The 24,558-nt window shown below is 40.3% G+C and overlaps 1 protein-coding gene across 6 annotated transcripts in view; it reads left to right on the forward strand.

Annotated features, from left to right (window-relative positions):
- Dock10 (dedicator of cytokinesis 10) overlaps positions 1 to 24,558 on the forward strand; it is a 201,357-nt gene that overhangs the window by 27,315 nt on the left and 149,484 nt on the right. For 5 of the 6 annotated variants that reach the window (XM_055616425.1, XM_055616424.1, XM_055616430.1 and 2 more), the window contains exon 2: positions 22,980 to 23,096. In XM_055616425.1, the coding sequence (XP_055472400.1) occupies positions 22,980 to 23,096 (117 nt within the window). Of the gene's footprint in view, positions 1 to 7,027; positions 7,165 to 22,976; positions 23,097 to 24,558 lie in introns of those variants that run through there. The other variant, XM_055616429.1, reaches the window with a different exon arrangement.

Raw genomic sequence — 24,558 nt, forward strand, 5'->3', positions numbered from 1 at the left:
AGTCATCAGTAGAAATGGTCACAGGGTGCCAATTTTAGGAACTTAGTTTGTTTTAAAGGGAAAGAACTGTGGTGAGTTTTGCCAGCTGGAATGCCGTCCAAGCCAGCAAGCAAAGAGAGACCTCTGTCTCTGTGGAAAATCCCTCCGTAGATCAGCCTCTATCTAGTAAAGAGCCAGAGCTTTTATTGAGAGTTCCTAAGTCCCATAAAGCCTGAGGCTCTGTTTGTGTGTTTCCCCCCGACAGTCTATGAAAGAAATCATCTGATCCAACCAAGAATATCTTTCAGTTCTTCTTCAAAATATAGAGAAATGATACTGTGATAAAAAAAAAAAGTATTGCCTTTTCAGAGCATTTCTCAATCCCCATTAGAGAAGCTGCGTCTTACAATAGAAGGTGGTTAACCTGGACACCCACAACTGTTCACATTCAGAGAATAAGAGACACCAGAGTGCTCAACTTTAAGTGATGTCTACACCACGTTCTTTCCCTCAAGACTCAAATATCTACGTGAGAAAGGGTGAGGAAGAGCCGAGGTGGTGGATGACTTTACGGAAACGGTGTTTTCAAGACACAATAGAGCAGGTGTACAAACAATCTTATCTGCGCAGACTGTGACAGTATGCGCAAGCTCAATGCAGACAAAAATCCTAACATAAAGGAGTAGAAATGGGCATGAATTCCCACTGCTAGCTGAAGAGCTACTGGTCTTTGATCGCTGCAGGGAGAGTCAGAGTCATTATTCTTCAATGAAATGATACCTGCTGTATCAGTGACACTCCACGGCAACCTCACCCCCCAGGAGCAGTGAGCCAACACAAACTGGACTAGATAGACTTTAATAGAAAGGGAGAGGCAGAGATGGACAGGGAAAAGGACAGGGACAGAATGAATATGAAATTAGGTGGATAGGGAGGTAGAGAAGGATCTGGGAGTAGTTGGGAAAGGTGGATAAAAACGATCAAAATGCATTGTATGGAATTCTCACAGAATAAATAAAGACAGTATAAAAAAATAAAGAAAGCGTATAACTTGGAGGGATTTCCAGGTTCTTTTCCAAGATGAAAAGGAGAACTGAAGGGAGTAAGGGAAGAAGAGAGTGGGGAGAGTTAATAAATATGCAGAATACATATATTTTAGCAAATAATTTTTTTTAATATGTAGTCTGTAAAGAAAAAAGTGGATTGCCTTTGGAATGAAATGTAATAGAAAAAAAAGGCTAAGCAAAGAGTTAGCAGCCCATTTTTTTTCTATGATAACCACATCAGACTAACTGTACATATTAATATGAGCAGGAAGAGTAATAATCCCATAGCAGCCATGTTTTTAAGGTTTTCATCATTTTATTGTTGCTATGACCTGGTGCCTGAGGATGGTGGCAAACGAGTTCTCATTTTCATAATAATGAATGGTTGACCCTTAGAGTGCTCTTCTTTTCAAGCACAGGCCAGCCTGATGCTGGACACATTTAAATATACATTATTCACTGAAGACAGTTGTTCTTCATAGACTGTCAGTCCCTATTTTTATAATAAATCATCACAAATTATAAGATTAATGGTGAATAAACTCTAAAACCATCATTTTAGCAATATAAGACTTATGGTAAAATGTATAAAAATACAATATTTTTTCTAAGGATGGATGTTTGTGACAAGTGAGAAAGTCCATGAATGAAAATATGCAATCCTGTCTCTGATTGCTATTCATTCTAAGACAAGTAAAGAAATAGGTTCCTTACCTTCCCTATGCCCTATCCCATCTATCCTTTTTATCTACTGAATTCTAGTTAAAGCATAATATGAATAAATATCCTTTTTAAAGGAGAGGTGCACTAAAGGGGAAAAAATTATATTCTACCAACACTGCTCACTGAAATCATTGCCTACAGAAATGGGAGATTTGGTTGAGATATCCCTGCTCTCACTGGTAACTCAGAACTGTGCAGCTACGTTGACCTTTCACACAAGAGGGATAGGCTTTAGTGCTAGTAACTTGATAGGCTCCAGTCAGACCACAGAGGATGCGAAAGCATCGCCTGGTTGTTTGGCTTCCTCTAACCGTGCTAGCAGGTCCTCCAAGAACCAGACTCGATTTTCTCTGAGATAAGAAAAAAAAAAATGCAACGCACTGAGCTCTCAGCAGGCAAAGAGAAGATCAATTGGAAATAGAAGAAAAGATATATACAAGATAAGCTCCTTAGCCATTCTTCAACACTAAGGAAGTCATCAGCAGGTCCTGAAAAGCTCAAACAAATGGTAACGCAGATAAGATGCGATAAAGATGAGGTGGGTCACACAGGCGAAAGTGTTGCCAGTGCACATTCAGGTTCGGATTTGCAAACCTGGGTGGCCTCGTGTGTACACATATAACTCTCAGCTCCCAAGATTACAGTTGTTCTAATGGTTTTAGTCATTTTTAGGAAGTGGATTTGCAGACATCTATGAGACATCATCAAGATTCTGTCGTAAGTTTAGGCTCAATGATGATGTTGCCAGCAAATTAGATAGCCTGAATAACTGGATGCAATTGGAATCGAACATCTTAAAGCATGACATAATTGAACATGTGAAAGAGGGTCTCCTTAAAGCTGATTCCTCTAGCTGATTGCCTTTGCTGCCCGATTATATATTGGATTTTCCCTGTTATTTCACTTCCTCTCTTCCAATTTCGTTTTAATGCTACACCCTTATGTTTCTCACCTTTATTTCACTGTGATATTTTTCCAGTAAATGATGTACAAACTAAATTTCTATTTACTCCCACTCATTCTCAGCTCAACAGAAACCTAGACCCCCACCTCGCGGCTCAGTGGCAAACACTTTCAAAGGCCAGGTGTTTTCTTCACCTACACCTCCTTCTCAGTATATTCTTAAGTTTAAAAGTACCTTGAGAAGCTTAACACACAGAATGCCAGGCTAGCTGAGGTGGATGGTATTCTTAAAATGATCTCAAGGAGAATCAAATACTCGTCTTTTAGGGCTTTTGTGACATGTTTTTGCAGTTAAGAATTAAGGCTGTGTGATGGTTAGTTTTAAGTGTCAATTTGCAGCAGCCAAAAGTAAAGAAGAGAAGCAGCCTGAGAAAATAGCCTAATGATGGGAAGAGGGAGGGAGGGTGGAAGTGGGGGGGATGAGGGAGGGGATTTCAGTTGGGATATATAATGAATAAATTGTGACCAAAAAAAATAAGAATTAAAAAAGAAAAAAGAGCCTAATGGGGGAATTAGCTACATCAGATTGGTCTGTGGGCATGTCTGTGGGGTATTTGTCTTGACTGTTAATTGAGGTGAGAAAGTCATTGTGGGGCACACGATTTCCTGACTGGACCCTGACCTGTATAAGAGAGGGGCAAACTGTGTCACCATTAGCAGCAGCAAGCAAGCAGCTGGGCACGCTTGTCTCTGACTACACTTGCAGGTGCATGTGATGTGAGCTCTGAGGCCCTGCCTTGACTTCCTCTCAGGGATCGAATGTAACCTGGAGTCATAAGCCACACAAACCCTTTCCTCTCCTTTGTTGCTTTTGGTCAAGGTATTTTATCAGAACAACAGAAATGAAACTAAAACGGGTTATTCATCAGATGGCCAGAAAAATAGAAGAATTTTGTGGATTATTCTAGAAGAATAAGATTACCTTCTCAGGGCCTTAGGCTTCCAGGCATTTTTCTGTCTTAGAACAAGAGAAGCAGAAGGTTAGAAAGATGAAGCGCAACCTGAGCCAGTAGACTTTTCATCGCAAGAGGGCTTTAGCTGTTTCTGACTTAGAAAGGCATGATTAGCCAAGGATCACGGACAGCCTCTAGAAGCTGAGCATAACTTCCGGTTTCCAATGTCAAGAAGTGAATTTGCCAGCAACCTTCCTTGAGCCTGGACATGGATTCCCCCCTGGAGTTTCGAGAAAGGCCACAGAAGTGCTGGCATCCAGATTTCACACTTGTAAGCTAAGCAAGGCTCAGTAAGGTCATGTGTGCTCAATTTTTTTCACTTTTGAAACAATTTTTTATAAGAGCAAGAAAAAAGAAAATCAAGTTGCTAGCAAATTTTTTCAAATTTCTGACATTTTAGTATTCAGAATCCTATTTCATTTAAAGCATGGTTAAGACTGTTTTAACTTCCAAACAACTATTGAAAATTGCAAATGTGCTCTTTCTGGCTGGACACACAGTCTGTAAATGCATGTACGAGAATCCATAGCCCCAAGAGTTTCATATTTTTTAGCTACCCCTATTTATGTGTTTATTAATTCTTTGAGAAATTCACATAATGTATTTTAATCATATTAGACACTTCCCCCAACTCTGGCTAGACTCACCTCCCTTTCCTACTCACTCTTGCTTTTTCTCTTTTTTTAAAAGCCTAAGGAGTCTCACTCACTCTTGGATATGTAGCCTCCCAGTGGAGCATGGTAGATATACCAGGACACATTCATACCTTTAAAAAAAAAATAATCCTTCTTCAAGCAACTGTTAATCATTAATGGCTCCCAAGATAAGCATGGACTTTGTGCCAACCTCCCCTTCCTATGCTTGGATTTGGTCTGGCCTGGCAGGGCTTGTGCATGCTGTCACAACCACTGTGACTTCCTGTGTGCACCTTCCGTGCTGAACCTAAAAAACAGTATTTACTTGTAGTCCTCCTCCTTGAACTCCTACAGTTTCCCTGGCCCCTCTCCCACCATGAAGTCTGAGCAGTGTTAAGCGAGGAATATGATAGAGATGTCCCATTTAGGGCTGAGCATTCCACGTTCTCTTTTTCTCTGTACCTTGACCAGTGGTGGGTCTCTGTGTTAATTGCTACCCGCAGCAAAAAGAAGCTTCTCCAATGAAGGGTGACCACTATAAGGTATAAAGGCATCATTATATGGGTATAAAATGAGGACTCATTGGGAGTTGGTTTAATACTATGTTAAGTTAACAGAATACTACTACTACTAGGTTTTCTCCTACAGCTCATGGCTTTTCTAACCACAGTTTCTTGGACTCAGTAGCAGTGCCAGTTATGGGTTCTATCTTGTGAACCCATAAATCCAATCAGAAAGTAGTTACCCCCATAACATTTGTGCCACTAGTGCACCAGCGGGCTTCTCCTGCCGGGCTAGCCATTACTGTAGCTCGTGGGGCTTACGGCTGGGTGAGAGCGATGGTCACTTTTCTCCTCTGAGAGCATGCACAGCACCTTTCAGCGCTGTGGAAACTAGCTAGTAGGGAATAAAGCTTCCAGGTGAATACCAGCTTCATTTCTCCATGTTTTAGGACTCAAGTATGTGGTGTCTTTAACAATAGGGTCTTATGATCAAGTTCTGGAAGGTAAGCAAGAGCAATGGCAATAGACTATCATGCTTGTTGTCTACAGGACTTAGTAGTCAACAACTCCATTCCTGGAACTGGGGATTTTATTTATTAACCTCTGGTGCCTAGTAGAGGAATTTTCACCTTATTGTAGGCTAATTCCATTTAAACCCCTTTCATATATGTTTATCTGAGTATATTTTAGAAATCTTCTACATTAGTAGGTTTCCACATGACTTTTTCAAAATTTCTTTATAATTTCTTACTTCTTCCCATATTCTTTCTTAGACTGTCCTCCCATAATCTACTCCAATTTAATCTTTCCTGCTCTGTTATTTCCTTGTAGTCATTTATCTTATATATCCCCTCCTGTAAAAAACCCCAACACCTGACTAATTCCATGATGTCTATGGGTATTCCAAACAAAACACATATTTCTGAAGATTCAAAGTAACATCAATAAATAAGAGACAAGGTGTGAAGTTTGTCTTTCTAGGTCTCGGTAATCTTACTCAAAATGATTCTTTCCAGCTCTATCAATTTATCTGCAAATATCATAATTTTTATTTTAGCTACCTTGTATGCTACATCTCTTCTTAGGTCCTAGATCTATCCTGTCTCAGATGTCTTTATATACCTTTTGCCACAATGTCTGGGCTCTACACTGTGCTTATAATCATGACATCACAGTATTTTCTGAATTGCCTTCCATCTGCCACATTCAGAACAACTCTAGGATCATGTTCCTGATTCTATGTTAGCTTCTGCAAAATTCAGTTTACTTTTGTACTGTGCTATTGGGGTTTCCCTCTTTTGCAGTTGTACGAGGTCAGTCTAGCTGGATGCCCTTTGTTAATATCTCATTTTAAGGGAAGCTGTGTTCAGTCTCCAGAGGGACAGAGAAATGATGCAGTTATTTTTTCTCCCAGGTGAGGTATTAAAATCCAACCTCAGATATACACTGTCTGAGTTCTTCCACAGAATTACAGTCCTAGCAAAAATGAGCCAGTTTTAGATTGCAGAAGCTGAGGCATGGGAGGGGCTCCAGGATTCAGAACTGTGGTGCCTAAAGAGGAATAGAAGACAGACTATATGCAAAGATTAGAAAGAGAGGAAGTTGCTTGGGAGTTTCTTGAGATTATTATGCACTACTTATAAGGTGCTTTGCCTGTCGTATAAAACTGTGAGTCAAGAATTTTGGAGCTCCATAGTTAAGAAAACCCACAAATACATTTCTAGAGGTATGATCCCTGCCAGGCACAACAGTTTCTGAACACTTGGCATTTCTCCAATAAATGGGTCCATAAATTCTTCAGTGAGTCTATGAGAGAGGAAAAAATAAGTTGTAAAATACAGTTTTTCAGCCCTGAGAATAAAAATAAGTCTTAAACCAGAAGAAATCAAATGATGTGTCTGCAGACTCCTAACATGCCATATCATGGGCCTGCATGTGTAATAGACAGCAAAGGTGGCATAGAGGGTGAGTTCTGCTTAGAATCATTCATACAGATCATCAGTGGTCTATGTCGATGCTGAGCACTAAAAAAAAAGTGGCTGGGGGAACTTAGGCACAAAAGCATCAGTTCAACAGCTGGTAGTTAGCTGCTCACAGGAAGCGGTGACTTGTGGGTTTGCCTTTCCTTTCTGTTGAGTTACAGAGATGTAGCGTGAACACTTCCCTTCTTAGGGGAGTGGAGAGATTTGTCCAAGCAGCTCAGTGAAGCCTCAGAAAGAAAAGGTCTAAGGACGTCGGTACTTTTCAAATAGTTTTTGATTCAACTTCAAGGCTTATGATGAGCTTCCGAGGAAAGGAATTTTGGAAGAGGAGGAGAACAGTGAAGAGAGTGAACCCGGAAGAAATCCACAGGGTTAGTGCTGTAGGTATCTCGGCTGACTTTTCATCTGATCGCCCATGCTTTCTCTGAAAAATTGTGCTAAGCTTTAGAGCAGGTTTCTACCACCAAGATACTGTACAAAGTGCTCTATACAACAGCATATTCTGTTTGGTTCATAAACAACCTTTTTAGAACGTGAATATTTATTTTGAAAGTCATGTTGTTTTCAACCTTTATGTAACTGAAAAATGCTGATACTGGATTTAATCTGAACATTGCTAGAGTAATAAGGAATTCATCTAGAGTTATCTTAATATTTGTGTATTATTATTTCTGAAGTTGTTTCTCTTAGTTCTATTTGTTTGCTGTTAGATTTATGTTTTAGTTTGAGTTCTGGGTTTGTACTTCTGAGATAGAGTCTCCGACCGCAGTCTAGACTGGCCTGCAGTTGCTATGGAGTCCAGGCTGCCTCAGATTCCCAGCAATCCTTCTGCTTCAGCTTCTGAATGAGGGATTACAAGTGTGAGCTGTTCCTCTCCACTCACTTTCCTTCTCCAAGAATAGCCTACAGTTCCTTAAATTAAGACCCCCAAAGTAATTGCTTGCTTATAATTATATTTTTAAAATATTGGTACCAATATTTTTTGTACCACTAATTTACTTTTTTATCATTTATCACTAATTTACTTTAACATTCTTAAAATAATTCAAACTATGAGAGAAAAGGTAAAGAGTTTCATCAGAAGAGCCAAGAAAGATTATAAAAGATCAGAAAGATTTTTTCTTACCATGAAGATGATTCTTCCTTATTATTCTTGCAAAATGAAAGGAAAACTATGGGTGGACATAGGTCCTCACAGATACACATTTAGAATTCTGTAGAACTCAGTGTTAACTGATCACCAAGCCACCTCCTATAACAGGAAAAGTTCTCTATATGGCAAAGGCTGCAGCAATGTTATTGAATGGCTCACTTTTAGAAGGTTAATCAGTTTTATAGAGCCCTTCAAGTTCTGTTTGACATCTTCAGAATAGGTCTGAATCACGGTGTCAGTCACTTGGGATCAAACATCCTTGTGGCTGTTCTTCTGTGTGCTATAAGACGTATAGCAATATCCCTGTCCATTATTTAGGAAGTCTTGGTGGCAGCTGCTCTGGAAGACAACTCTTATCAAGTGTTCTTGGTGGGAAAGACTGGTTGTCTGGTTGATAACTGCTTTTCAAGGGGTTAAAAACAAACAAACAAACAAAAAAAAAACCTGATAAAACCTTTACTAGTACAAACGCCAAAGTCTAAAACTAGAGGTGACTTCTAAGCCATATCATGAATATACATTTATAGTATACACACACACACACACACACACACACACACACACACACACCATACAAACATGGCTTTCTTTATACTAAAATGTTTTGGTGGCCATTTAAAAGGAACAGTATTTATTAGCAGTCTGGCTTGTAAGGTTGGCATCGGGCTGTTTGTTCCGCTTCTGTCTCAGTAGTACATACTGCATTAGGCAAACTCCCACATGCCCTAAGCATTGTTTCTCAGGCATGTGGCCTGGATTTGCCCCCAGAACTTGATCCTCATTTGTCAGGAATGTGAGCTCAGTTATGTGCTCCTGTCCAACCCCATAAGAACATCATCAGCTGTTTATCTTTCATCTCCTACTGAATATAATTGTTTCAAACACTCTCTAATGTGTGATGGTTTCAACCATCAGGCCAGTCCAGGAAACAGAATTCTGCTGTCTTCCTCAGTATGTAGAAGCACGGCGGGTTATGTCGCCATGAGATTTATTTTTGTTTCCTCTAAAAGAGACAACACTCAGGAGAAGAATGCGGCTATCTTCCATCCACCACACACACAGTATTGGCAAGAGGACAGTCCCCAGTGTCTCACAGTATAATGAAGCTAATCAGTCTATGAATTATCTTAATTGAATTTGGACGTATTGCTACTGAGTACTATGGGAGAAGCAGCCAATAAGGACCCGGTGTTTTCCCACAGCATTCAGTAGCAATGCATTCAAATTTAATTAAGATCATTCATACAGTGATTAGCCTTCTTCTTGTGGAAGGCGCTTGGGACTTCCTGCTACAGTTGCCTGGTTTTAGTCTGCCCAAGATAGGAATATCTACTTTCACAGGCTTTCTCTTCTGCTGAGTAGAGAATTGTCCTAGCCATCTTTAAGTATTATTCTAAGATGTGGCTTTCATTTTGGAAAGCAGATTCTAAGAAAGTGAAACAAGTAATTAGAGGGGGCCCGCATGAGACCCCGGGGTCATTCGAGTCTCACTCTCTCTGTACTCGTGTGAAGATTATTTAAATCACTCTGAACCTCTGTTTCCTCTTCGGAGAAATGTTCCTTTAACCCCCATCCTGTCCTAAGATCGCTCATTAGTCATGTAGCCATTAATGCCTTCTGAACCTAGTTCGAAAGATACGAAAAGGTAAAACTATTGTTCTTTTTTAAATACTGTCATGTCCAAGAGCAAGGGATTAGAGGCACACAGTGTAGGCTTCATCTCAGTGGCTGAGTTGAAGCCACAGAGGTCCAGGGGATTCTGTCATGGTGGGAAGAATAGTTTTGGTGACACAGCTACTCCATAGATATAATCCTGGATTGCATTGACTCTACATGGATGGGAAGGGGCTTGCCTCAGAAAGAGTGTGTCATCTCTCTGTTGTGTATACTCAGGTCAGCAGAAGCCCACCCAAATGGAATGTTCCAATGCACCTTTATCTAAGCTTCTAAACACTAAATCACACCCCTAGGTTGCCCTCAGAGCCTCCTGAAGAGGTAGTAAAGAAGACGCAAAGCAAGTGACAGAGTTCCCCCAGAGATGTAAGGTCATGCTAGGGAAGTTAAAAATATATGCCTTTAAATTTTTTTAAACTATTGTTATATATTATAGTGAAAGGAAGATAGTGATTGCTGGATACAATTACCACAAGTTCTTTCTTTCTTTTTCTCTTTGTAATGATCACGTGAATGTTGGCACAGCATTCAGTCCCTGCTCTCAGGCAAAATTAAAATTTGCTGAATTTCATAGTACTCTAGAATACTTATTCAGAATCAGGACTTCCTGAGAGATATACCTTTGAAATGTTATACTCCCTTGACCCAGACTGACAGGTTTTGTGCATTCTGTGTCCTTCAAAGGCTGTTTGAAGTTGTATAATTTACTCTGGTTTTTTTTTTTGTTTGTTTTGTTTTTTTTTTTTTTTTTTGAGGACTGGAGTTGTAGCTGAATGGTAGATGCTTTGCCTAACAAATTCAAGGCACTGAGTTAGACCTCCAGCACCTCAAGAAAATAAAAATCATCATTACAACCTCCTATGCATGAAGTTTTAAGTTGTTTCAAAGCTTAGCTTACTTCACCCAACATTCAAATGCATTAGCCAGGAATTACCTTTATACATTTAGGCAGCATAGAGGTTAGACCACTAGTTTTCAACCTGTGGGTCATTGACCCCTTTGAGGGCAAAGGACCCTTTCACAGGGGTCACATATCAAATATCCTGCCTATCAGATATTTAGAACACAGTTGGTATCATTAGCAAAATTACAGTTATGAAGAGGCAATGAAAATAATTTTATTGCTGTGGGCCCATCCCAGAATGAAGCACTGTAGTAAAGGTCACCACATTAGGAAGGTTGAGTTGGACAGTGCTGAGTTAGACAGTGCTGTGTTGTGAGAAATGTTCAGGAGAAATGGGACTTACTCATGAGGTCATCGCCAGACTAAGTCTTTGAATCTCAAAACTGTGTGCACTGTTCTCCAGTTGATAATTTTTTTTTCTTAAGCTGTACTTGTATGCTTATTTTTAGCTTTCCTATCTGGATTATTTAATATGATCTCTAGTGCATAAGAAGTCTTAATGAAAAGCTCATTTCCTTTGTCAGTTTGGTGGCCTAATTTGGGAAGATCAGCTCCATGATTAAGTTCAGTTATTATGTCCGTCATCTGCACAAGCAGAAGCAAATGCAGAAGTTTTAAAAATAAGCATGATTCACTGTTTTCAAGTTGTCACTGGCTTGTGGGTTACTAACCTGCAGCATTTCTGAGTGTCTGAGAAAGCTCAGGTATACATGAAAGTTTGTCCTCTCATGAGGAATGTTGTTGCCTGTGAGCACTGTAGGAAATGAAAACCATAGGCAGAGACACTGATTGGAGAGACTTCTATGGTTTCCTACATTCATCATGACACATTGCATTGTTCTATTTTCTTTCAGGTCAGCCTTAGAGTACTTATCTAGGATAACTCTGGTAGCCTAATGTGAAGCATCTTTCTTCCTGGTCACATATTTTCCTTTGCTCTTAATGCTTGCTGCATATGAGCATTTAGAAAATAATCTACTTAGGCCACCATGGAAGGAGCTAATTAGCAAAAGGGAAGTACCGAGCGAGGTTCCAGGAGGGATGTGCTAATGATTTTCTTCCATTTTCTTGTTGCGCTGGGGCTAAAATCCAAGGTCTTGCACATATTGGGCAAGCACCCTACCATTGGATGAAATGGGGCTTGGGGAATAAGAAAGGAGACAGGAAGAGAAGTAAAACAGAACTGGATTGCCAGGATGAAATTCACAAAAAGATAGTTTAAAAGAAAACAAAAAAGCAGGAGTTACCAGAGACTTCTGAATTCAGTCAGCCCACACAAAAAAGAAGTGTGCTTAGAAACTTGATCCAGGCTAAGAGTGTAACATTAAGGCAAATCAGAGGACCTAAGTGGGTGGCCGAAAGGGGGAAGGTATCTCAGGTGCCAGGGAGCTGCAGAAGGGCTGGCTCCAAAAAGGATTTGGGAGGGGACCCTGTAGCGTAACCAAGAATGACCTCCGTTTCTTTGCTGCCGACTGTTGTAGGGAAGAGAAGAATTAATGCAAGAAAGAACCAAATGTGTATTAGAGTGCAATGCACCATTTGTGAGAGGAGAGGGTTCACAGTGCATGGGACACAAGGTCATGATGCCAAGCCTTTCCTAATATGTTTTTTTTTTTAATTCCCTCGAAGGCTGGGGCTATGCATCTGTGAATAAAGTACTTGCCGTATAAGGACCCAGGCGAGGGTGGCAGAAGAGACTGAAGCCCACTGAGTAGCCAGCCTGGCTGAATTGGTGGGCTCGGGGTTCAGTGAAAGATACTGTCTCAAAAAGAGTGAAGTGGAAAGCAATTGAAGAAGACAGCTGACACTGACCACGTTTCCTCCAAGTGGATGCACACACATACACCCTCATACAAACATGCACATACCTGCACTTACGAGGATGTACTCCATACCCGTATACACACACAGGACTGCCTCACTTGGTGGCAGTTTCTAATGTGGACCCTGACACTGCATTATCATTCTTCATTAAATAGTTCCCAGTCTCCTCTTTTCATTTTCGTTTCTCATCTTCTTTGCACTCCCATAAATAATTTCTTGTCTTTTATTCCTGCCACTGGCTTTCCTGAGGGACCCAGTGATCTCTCGCCATTGTTTGGATTTCTAATGTTCTACACTGTTAAGAAAAATCACAAAGTAGGCCGATTACAGATTACAGATTTATTCTAGAATCTTCCCAACAGAAAAATTAATTCTGGTATCTTGGCCCTTGCAAGTCCAAATTGTTGACAGAGTGGACTATAGTCTTCAAGGTGAACTGGACTGAAATATCAACTCTTCCATCAGTGTACTGGTAAGGCTGCACAAGCTTTCAGAATTCAAGGCTCATCTGTTTAGGGGAAAAATAATCAACTGTGATGATCTCTTCTAGAATTAATATACGTACTAAAGAGAGCATCCATATATATTAACATGTGCCATAGTCCTTGCCATTGACCATAATCGCATCAATAGGAAAGCAATTATTATTGCCATTTATGGTAAACATATTTTAAAATGACAGTGGCTATTGTTCCTAAGTATTTTGAGGTGGCTGTGGAATTATTTATGTAAGCAAACATGTATGAATTGGACTTAACGTAGGAGTCACCAAATGTGACTCCTGAGATGAAAACAATAGAATGAAACAAAGAGATCTGAGCCTGGGCATGGCTTTCAGATACTTTATAAACCAAAGAGATCTTCCAGCACTCCGGGCACAAAGAGATACCTCCTGTGGAGAGCGAAATTATAGCCTATGACTGTCAGCACTGAAAGCAAATGCTGCTATATACTTCTTTTGTATCTTTCATAGGAAAGTGATGGTTGGATGAGTTTGCCCTGACAGAAAATTAGAGATTAGAGCTGCCCTTCATGTATGATCTTAGAAAGCCAAAAAGTTACTGAGGTCTCTCATCTGCAGGGCACATGATGCATAGTATGTATTTTTTTTCACAGTATGAAATGATATTGGCATGTATCAGTAATACACAGCTGTTGAATTCCTGCATTTAAGGCAGAAGTTGTTGGCTGCAGGAGGTTGTACATGAGCATTCAAATCTGCATTAACTTGGAAAATGATAGGCCCCTGTTGTAGGTACTGGTCGTAGTATTAAAGACTAGAGTTCTTTAATGGCATGAATTTGAAATCTACTCACATAAACAGACACGGTCTAGAGAATGGAGCTGAAGATAGGATATTGACAATCTTGGGACAGGGCCAGGAAGGCTCTCAGAGCCACGGAGGCAGTGGGAAACCATGCTGTCTTGGTAGTCGGAAGCAATGGACACTTTTGTGGAGCTCAGCCCAAATGATGTGGAGCTTCCCTGCCTCTTCTCAACCTTGCCTTCCCTTCACTCAAGACTGGGAATTTCACAGGGAAAGGTTGAATGGGCCTTGTTTGGGTTCCATTCCCACTGACCCAGAGAAGCAGGCATGTTCACTGATCATACCCAGCGTGACTAGTCTTTAAAAAAGAGACTACAAAGAATGGGTTATCATTTGGAGATTTGCTGAAAATACAAAATCTAGTTGGAAGAATTTTTCACGTTTTGTTTGTGCTTATATGTATGTATGTACAAGTCACACACAACAACCTGACCTGTGAGTGAAAGTTTGTCAAAGTATATAGATGGTGTTAGAGTATAAGCTGGCAGCAGCTTATACTCACGGACCTCCTATAAATTAATTTAACGTTCCTTGCAGCTTGTGCAGAGGCATTAATTCTCCTGGTGTCAGGCAGGCTTGTAATTGGTTTGTGATGTATTTTTAATGATATTTATTATCTTTCAAGTGTTCCTAGAAAACTAAATGAGACGTGTAATTTAATTGGATTTAGAATGTGTTGGATATTTTCTATATCTTTATAAGCACCACGACTGCCTGGAGAAACATTTACTGTTACTGATTTAAGTTTTCATTTGCTATACGGAACTGCAGACATTTTGACCTGTTCCAAAGACATAGACAGGGTCAGCAGTACCTACAACAGAGGCCGCCCACTTCCCAAGTTTCTAAAAAGAAAACAAGACTGCAAAAAGTGAATTCAACTTGAGAGTATCCCTTACACAATAAATTCTTTAAGGCTGGTTTGTCTTTGATCTCTAATGAGATTGTACTAACTATGAAAAATTGACCATATTATTATCACATAGTTGCTAAAGTTTTTTATACTTTATCAGGCTGATATTCATGTTTCCAAATGAACTAATATTCAAAGAGCAACTGCTTCTTGATTTCTTCCATGATCTGTCTGTCTTTGTTGCCAAGGGAACCATTTCGAAACTCAGCTGAATCTGAATTTGCCCAGCTGCATAGTTCTTAACTTTGATTTTAGCTAGTGTTTTTCCATTCTCATGAAACTCTGTAGTTTGACACAGAAAGAAGGTTAAAGGGTCAGCATAAGATGGTTTATTCCTTACTTAATCATTTCCTTTCTGGTTAGAAAAGCTGCCCTTGTTTTCTGTAGCTCAGGCTTATGAGATGTTGTCCAATGGAACGCCCCCTGATGAAAGGCTGAATTAAATCTGTCACATGACCACAGGGTGACAGCTGCAGCCATAGACGCAGCCGTAAAGTCTCTCCTATCTTCCCATTTGTTTTAAACACAAATCGTGTGGAAGTTGGCTCTGTTCTGATCATATTAAGGCCAAAGAGCCCTGGGTTCTATTAGTGTCTAAAGAACTCTTGTTCATTTGGACTTTTTATTTCTTCTAAGAAATTTAATCCTATCTATCTGTCTGTCTATCTATCTATCTATCTATCTATCTATCATCTATCTATCATCTATCTATCTATCCATCTACCTATCATCTATCTATCTATCTATCATCTATCTATCTGTCTATCTTTCCAAGGTTTGATTGTGTAGTGCTAGTTGGTCCTAGAACTCACAGTGTAGACCAGGCTGGCCTTGAACTCACAGAATCTACTTCTGCCTCCCAAATGCTGGGATTATAGGTATGTGCCATTATGCCTGGCTAGCTTGTTATCTTGATAACACTGAAGTTTGTTAATTTTTTACTTTATATTTTAGTTTTGATTGTATTTGTATTGGTGTTTTGCTGGCATGTATGTCTGCGTACCCCAAGTGTCCAGTGCCTGTAGAGGCCAGAGAGTTTTGGATTCCCTAGGACTGGAGATACAGACCATTGTTAGCTACAATGTGGGTGCTTGACATTAAATTTGGGTCCTCTGGAAGAGCAGCCAGTGCTCTTAACCACTGAGCCATTACATCACTGAGCCAAACAATGAAGTTATTTAACCTCTATGCTGTTTGTCAAGTGATCTGATGAACTAAAGATAGGAATTATTATGATTATTTTAGAATGCCTCTAAAATAGCCTATGAATGGTCACTAAGAGCTATTTCCTTTTCTGAATACTCTTGGGTGCTAATAAAGCCTTTTCTACTGGTCCTTAAGTAAATTTTTACTTTCGCTTCTTTCCCCGTGTCATATTAGTTATATATTAGTTATACACCCTCAGAAAGGCATTTCTATATGATGTTATGGTATGTCAGTAAATGACAGGATATGAGAGTAAAGATTCAGATGTGTAGAGATGATGTTGGGGTGGGGAGGATCAAAGAAGACTGGCAAGTCCCAAGTAGTATCATGGGATACTCAGTATGACACAGAAAGATCATGAAACTTCTCAAGCACAAAGGAAAAACTTGTTTCACACCATTTCCTTGAAAAGACCGGGTTTTAATGAGAACTAGGGTTAGCTAACATAAAACAACAGAACTAGAGTGACCCAGGTGAGAGTTTCAAAGGCTCACTTCCCTTGCTTACTTTTCCAATTAGAACCCAGGGGTCTAATTTGTATGGACTCCAAATACAAAGGTTTAACTGTGGACACTGTTCTGCTTTCCTGTTTCTGTCAGCCTTTCCCTGTCCACAGCTCCCGGCACTGGGCAGATTCATTTGTATTTATGTAAGTTAGAGCTACAGAATGAAATTAGAAGTATAATCTTTACAACATTGATTTTTCTCTGGAAATTTGAATCTGCAAAACTAATTTGTTTAATATTAAACCAATTATAAATCTGATCATTTTCTTGTGACCTGAAAGTATAAATATGAAAATATTTTCTAGACTATTTTTAAGGCTGACGAAAGGCTGACTCTGGAAGTCATGTTGAGTGAGTGATAGGTGGATTTAGGAAGCTCATCTTCCTTTTCCGGAAGGGCATAGAGAGGCCAGGCTCCTTTATTATTTATTTATAACTTGCTTTTACTTTGATTAGAATTATTCATTTTCCGTGAATTTTAAGAGAAATTTAGATAATAAATACAAAATATAACAGTTCTTAGTAAATGAACAATTCAAAATTTTTTGGTATGATTTCTGGTTGTTTGGACTTGATTTAACTATAAGTCTTTGGGTAGGATACTTTTTAAATAAACAAGCCTATATTTTGCTGGTATCTAGTAGGTTCATCTTCCATGCTGACATATTTTATCTGCTTGATCTTTACAACATGCCCTTTTATCCACCCTGATTAACTTTAGCCAAGACTCCGATGTCTTGCTCAAGTCCCATAGATTATAGGTACGGGATCCCAGACTTCCACTTTCCAATTGGAATCCTTTGCTACAAGCACCATCTCAGGACGGTGTTTAAGTAACTCACCAGATGTTTGTGGCTCCCTACAAAACTAAAAATAGTCCAGTTATTAAATCTCTAATTGTACTTCTCTGTTTTGCTGGCATGAGCTTCTAGGACCACATGTCCAATCTGTAATTATTTTCTCTGGTCTCTTTTCCCCAGAGTTTTGTGTATCTTTTGTTGTAATTACTTGAATCTGTTAGTGGTTGGATTTCTAAGTGAAGCCCCACTGTGATATTTCTGGGCTTCCTCTCTGGTGTATTTTCAAAGGGTAAACAATTTTGAAATCAAATAACTCCCCAGTGTTTAATGAAGGCTTGATTCTTTTGAAAAACCAAGTTCATCCTTTTACCATGATGAAAGCAACACATGTTCATCCAAAATCATAAAAGCAACAACATCCTAAATATTACAGTACCACCCAAATGCAATAAGCTAATGATGTTTGACTCTATGTAATCAGTTTTCTTTCTAGTTTTCAAGTCTTCTATAGTTATTTTATTATATAATATTTATTCTCATTTTCATTACACAGTATAAGCATTTTTGTTTTTATTATAAACATTAGAAGAAATGGTTTTAATAAGTGTTCATGGTTTTATAGGCTTCATCTGTCATAATTTCTGAATCAGGCCATGCCCTGGCAGCCTAGTGACTTCTTAGAAATCTAGGTAGTATGGATTGCACTTCTAATCTCATTTGTAGATCTAGAAATATCATGAAGATTACTTTGAGCTGCTTACCTTCTGAGACAGTACCTTTGTCTTCCCTTTTGAAGCAACACTTGAATCATGGACCTCACCTTACTAAGCTTTTCAACAAAACACCAATTATACACAAATACTGGCAGCTAACTAACTCTAGTGAAGCACTGAGGAGTTTAGAAAAATCCATGACGTGTAGCATATAGTTCTCTACTGATTTATTCCAGACCCTCTCCTAGTCTTAATGTCCTTTCTAAAACACCATAAAGATTTATGCCTTTCTCCATTACCCATAATTCTTGAAAATTACTTCTTTTCAAAAGGCTATACTTTAATGTCTTCACTGGTTGAGAATGGCCACCATCAACCTTACCTATCTTTCTTGTCATCCTTGGATGAAGTTGAATAATTTCTCCATCTTGTAAGGGGATAATGTTGCAAAGACATCCTTATATACATCTTGGATTTTATATATGCTTATTCCCCTCAGATAGAATCTAGGTTAGTCCTGGGTCTGGAAGAAGGGATATATACTTAGTCGTGGGACACATGTTTAATGAGTGTGCCCTATACGTATTACATTACAAGTGCTTTCAGTCTACAACTAGTAAAAACTGTAACCCAGACTTTATCAACTTAGCATTTAGGAAAGCAATATTATAGATTGAATCTTATCCTAAAAAGTACATCATTTCACCCTCCGAGGTAGTCCCTACTAAGTCATTTTACAAATATGAGGAGCTTAATCACCATGCCCAAAGTTTCCTAGCCCGTAGGAATGAGACAGGCATTCTCACTGCTTCTTCATAGAAAGCCCACAACCACATCCTCTCATAGGCTTGAACTTTGCTAAAACAAAGGCTAGATGGTCTAGGTTGATTTTAGTTGGGCTATACTTCTACTCTGGAGAAAGGTTGGCAATTCAGTCATGTGACCTTTAGGGTAATATGTTTAAAATGCTTATTTTCTTCAGTGTCATTTCTTCACCCCGTTCATTTTGAGTTGCTCTCCTGAAAACAACTGTGCTGCTTTCCTTTACTCTGAAAATTAAATACCCTACTTAAGACATGGACTTCTACTTGTTTCAATTCAATTGAACAGTCTTGAGAGCCTGGACTGTAACCAAGATGGCAGCTTCCCCACTCTGGGGCTTAGATACTGTGTTACCATACTATTAGAAGTTGTGGGTAAGTACAGAGGAAGAAAGCTTCTGTTCTTTGTGACAAGAGTCCACTCTAATGCTGTGAAGTTGATTTGGAAGGGAGCAATGGACTTGGGGAACAAGATCAAACAATTCTCTTAATAGTACCTTAGAAGAATAAGGCCCATAAGGCCAACTGTGGTGAACCATCCCCCTCACTGCATAATAACAGGTGCTGGTGGTGGGTACCATTCCCAGGAGCAGTGACTTTAGAATGGCTAATGAAATTCATTACTCATTTGAGAGAAAGAGTAAAAGTAAAAAAGCTCTATAAAACTCCATTCCAATTCAGGGTGATCTTGGCACAAACCTTATCCCACTTGATGTATTTCCAAAAGAAGCAGGCCCATAAAATTCAGGAGGGAAACTGTGATCCTTGTTAAAGCCATAAATCCATGCTGCTCTGTTCCCAGTTCCACCAAGTGTCTCTGCAGAGAGGAAGAGTGAGAAGAGAACTTATCCCACCTTTCTTGAGTATGTCTTTCTCTTTGAGCAGACCCGTCACTTGCTTTAGAGACAACTGCTGCCTGTCTACCCCTGGGCTCTCACTGCAACAGAACCAGGAAGTCTCCATGCAGGCTTTGTCAAATCTCAGCTTCTAACTGCTAGAAAATCTATTAGTGCCACTTGGGGTTATTTGTTTGTAACAGAGTCTTCTGTATCCCAGACTGGCTTTGAACTCACCAACCTAGCTTAGGATGACCTTGAACACCTGTTCCTTCTACTTCTGTCTCCTGAGTGCTAGGATGATAGGTTTGTATCACCAGATCCAGGCTATGCAATTCTAAGGATGGAATACATGGCCTCACACATGGTCAGCAAGGACTCCACCAACTAAACTACATCTCTTGCCAACCTCGATGCAATTTATTTGTTAAATTCATATACAAAAATGTGGGGTGCCTTGAGTGAAACATATAAGAAAATCCCTGGAGAGAAAAAAAGTTTACTAGTGTATTCCCCAGTCAAAACTTCCTGAATACAGATTCTAGCTTTGAGATTCTCTATGAAAACTAATCTCAATGCAATATCTAAATAGGGAAGAACCAGGTAATGCCATTGTCCAGTTTCCTGAAATGCTATATGTTGAATCAGACACGTAAAAATGCAGCCTTCCGAATGTTTGCAGACTCTACCTTTTACTGATCTATCAAGGAGAGTTTTATGGCTTGGGTTGTGGTTTGCTGTATCAATAACTTTAGACTCTGGAACTCTGATGTGCCTATTGTAGTAACTTAAATAAGATTAATTTTAGCTAGAGTTTGCATTTCAGTGAAAAATCTTATTTGAAATATCCTTTTGCCTCCAGCTTTTTCTTTATGTATGTTTGTGGGAGGGGTAGATCTGTGAACTCAGTTATATATGAACAAAAGTGCACGTGAAGGACAAAGAACCTTAGATATGATCCTCGGGAATGCCAATCATCTCCTCTGAAAACAGGTCTTTTACTGGGACTTGACAGTTAAGCTAACCATGGCCAGTGAGTGGCAAGGGTCCTCCTGTCCCTGCCACCATGGTGCTGAGAGCACAGGTAGGCATTATGTTCAGCACTTTCAAGATAGGTTTATGGATTCAAGCTCAGGACCGAGTGCTCACAAGGCAAGCACTTTATTTAGTAAACCAACCCCTTAGCCCCATTTTCTGAATCATGTCGTTTCCCTTTAAGCCTCTGGGTTGCAATGCACTCACATTCCTGTACTCCTATTCACTCCCTAATATATATATATATATATATTAGGGAGACCAAAGGGAGAGACAGACCAACAAAGGTAGGTAGATAGATAGATAGATAGATAGATAGATAGATAGATAGATAGATAGATAGATAGATAGATAGAGTGTGTGTGTGAGATAGAGAGAGAGAGCAGATTAAGTATTTTGACGGTCCAAAAAGGGAGTTTTGATATAAATTCAGGTCACAAGACCAGGGATAGGAAGAGATAATATAGAATTATAATCAAAATATAGCAGGTCTAGAAGGAGATGATTTAGAATAATAAGGGATAATAGAGAAAAACTGAGACCTGGGGCTGCCCTGGAGTGAAATAACGCAGCTTAAGGACACTCGAGACGAATATGACTTGGCATTTGGGAGACGGTGTAGTGGGCAAAGTCCTTGCTGCTCAAGCCTGAGGACCTGAGTTGGATTTTCAGCTCCCACATCACATGTCTTTAACCTCAGTGCCAAGGAGACAGGAGTGGGAGGGCCCTGGCCATCCAGCCCAGGAAGGAAAAGTGACCTCTAGGTTCACTGAGCAGCAGTTTTAGCTCATAAACAAAGGCTGATGGTGGCGTAGGATGATACTGACATCAAGCTCCAGCACCCACTGCTGGTGTACCGCTATGCTTGTCCCCAAGCGCACATGCACACAGAAGCATACTCTGCAGGTACATCTTCTTCAGTGTGCGATCTTTGGAATTAACTCTTGCCTGAGAAAGAAGGAGCTCTGAACTGAAAATACATGCAATTAAAAAAAAAAAATCATTGAAATGCAGCAGGTCTAGGGAAAGCTTCCTAACTACCGCAAAGCCCCTGTCAATTCTACCCCATGCAATGTTTTATGTGCAATGTTTTATGTCACTGTCACAAAGCACAGCATGTTGGGCAACTCAACTCCTTTTCTTCAAATGTCCCATGGAGCGCTCCATAGTTTTACTTGCTTGAGTGTGGCCAGTTTGCTTGATGGGTCCATATAGAGAGAACACTCACCTCACCAGTTTACCTTACCGCGTTTGCTCGCTTGTTTTTATTTTAATCCAGAAAAGAACGGACGGATGCCCTTGCTATTGGTCCACAATGTTCACAGTTTGCTATTTCTAATATTTGGAAAAATCATCAAAACAAGTATTGACCTGTTTTTCACAAAGCCCATTAGGGGCTTTTAAAGCATCGATGGAAATTTGGGGGATTATGCTCTACAGTGGAGGGGCATCGTTGAGAGGACAGGAGGTTGATGGGACAGCCGCTGCTTGAATTGCTATTTACAGGACCACATTAGCATCAGGGTTTCATGGTGACCCCTCATGCTTCTAGGAGCTCAACCCCCCAAACAAACCTAAGTATGGACCAGTCTTTTCATTTCATTTGCTTCATCAAAGGAAATGATGTGTCTTTGGTTTTCACTGTGTCTTTGGTTTTCTGTTTTGTAATACTTTCTTCAGGGGAGAGCCCCATTTCTCCCACTTTGTGATCAACGTCCAGTGTGGACCAAACACATCAACTCTGTAATGACTCATTGTTTCTTCCTCTAGCATTTTTTATTTTTTTGCACTAGTGGGGTGGGGTGCTTCTCAGCGGATGTCCAACTTCTCTTGGATCCAGGATTTTAACATCACATGATTATCTGCATATTTTCTTCAGGCTCACCCATTTCCACCCCAGTGTATGCCTCATTGTTCAGTTGTTCTATCCTAGCAGAGACTCACCCAGCTTCCCTCTGTAGAGGCAAAGAAGCTCAGAGCCAAGCAATTATTCCTGACACGAGATCCCTGCTTCACTGACAACAAATATAGCCTGCAATAGCTTGATTCCTAGCAGGATGCCAACGTTTGCAAACTGACCTAAGTAGGACCCACAAAGTATCTGACTCAGCACAATCAGTGAGGATCACTGTCATAACACTTTCCTGAATAAGCAGTGTAGTGTAATCTTAATGTAGAAAGGATCACGACTATACGAACATACACCCTATTCCCATCAGTACAGCTTGAATTGCTCAGGGATCCATGGGGCATTTTAGGGTCCCCTCACATTATTTCGGATCTGGAAATGCTTACTGTGCAGTTCTGTGACTTTGTCCCCAAATTCCTGGGGTCCATGTGAGACTGCCTCAGAAGAACCACGTGTGTGATGTCAATGACAGCTCAAAACAGGAGACTGCAGCGGTGACAGGGAAGAAGCAAGATGATATTCATAATGGTTAACTCCTTTTTCTTTTTGTTCTGTTTTATTTTTTTCCCAGCAGGAAAAGCCAAGGCTTTTGGAGCCGTTGGATTATGAAACTGTCATTGAAGAACTTGAAAAGACCTATCAGGATGATCCTCTTCAGGACCTTCTGTTCTTCCCCAGTGATGACTTCTCAGTAAGTATCGTCGCTTCTTTTTTCCCATGGCCACCCTGTCCCAAATGGCTGCAGCAGAAGGCCGTTTCCAGCCATAGAATAACCCGAGGGCTTCCCCAGCTTGGAGGAGTGCGCGTGAGGTTCCACAGTGGATGCAAAGAACCAGAGCATTACATGGTGCTGCCTCAGTCCGAGTTGGTGCTCATGCCCAGGGCTCTTCCCATGGCCTTCCTTTGACTCACAGAATGCTTCTTCCTTCAGACTATTTCTAACTAAAAGCTTCTAAGAAACAGGAATCAACCAGAGACAGAGTAGAAGCTTACTGGTACAAAAGAGGCGGTTATTTAAAACCACCATGAATCTTTATTCAGGAGATGGTGCAGCTTGGGGTCAAATCAAGAATATCTTTGTGGAATGATTTATTATGTGAGTGATCTTTTCTTTAGGACAATGGACACTTAAGGTGCTCCTGAGGTTAGTGGAGAGAATGAATGAAAAGGAGAGAGGTGGCTCACTTAGTAAAGAGCTTGCCCTCAAAGCGTGAGGATCTGAATCCATTCCCCAGAACCTACATGAAACATTCTGGTGCTGTGCGGCGACACATAGCTGTGATCCCAGCACTGGGAGGTAGAAACAGGAGCTGGCCAGCTCATCGGCCAGCTCCAGATCAGTGAGATAGACCAAGAGAGAAGGAAGGGAAACTAAGAGTGAAGATAAATAGGATAAAGTTGTGGATGGTGAACATTAGTATGCCCCAAGAATTAGATTCTGTTATTTGTAGTCAGCTGGAGTACCGTTACCAAGTGGCTCTGCAAACAGAGGTTGCCCTGGGCAGCTGGTAACCTTTTCCATTTTTTCCTAAGACATCTCAGTCTGCTGACTGAGTAGTCTCAGACATCTCAGACAACAACATTGCAGATGAGAAGGCAGCTGGAGGGTAAGTCTGCTGAGCAGGCTGTGCCCATGGGATTCTCTATCAGGGAGGACAGGCCTCCGTTTCCACATTTTACTAAGACAGCTTCAGCATCCTCTCTCACCTTTAGGGACAGACGAAGCTTCTGGCTTCAAAGGGGTTAATCTTTTCTTCTTCCTCTGTGGGTTTAGGAAAAAGAAGTTACATGGGGCTGCAGGTTTAGCTAAGTTGATAGAGGGATTGCCTGAAATTCTTCAAGGCGTATGTCTGATGGAATGCAAAAAGAAATCCAGGAGATGGAATTCTTTTCTGTTCCAACTATGAGTAACAGGAGAAGAAAGGAGGCAGATGCAGGCATAAGAAAAATAGTTCTTCCAGTATATCTTTCAATGTTGTAAAATGACTTCCATTTACCATTGGCACACTTTAAGAGAGGCTTATCTCTGCAGATCTCAGTTCTGTGGTTGAACCAGGCACTGGGCCTTGAACTGCAATATGAAGTTTAACCTCCTCCTCCTCCTCCTCCTCCTCCTCCTCCTCCTCCTCCTCCTCCTCCTCCTCCTCCTCCTC

This window comes from Psammomys obesus, unplaced genomic scaffold (genome assembly GCF_907164565.1).
Source record: "Psammomys obesus unplaced genomic scaffold, mPsaObe1.curated_primary_1811, whole genome shotgun sequence".
In the NCBI taxonomy this organism is placed as follows: Eukaryota; Metazoa; Chordata; class Mammalia; order Rodentia; family Muridae; genus Psammomys; species Psammomys obesus.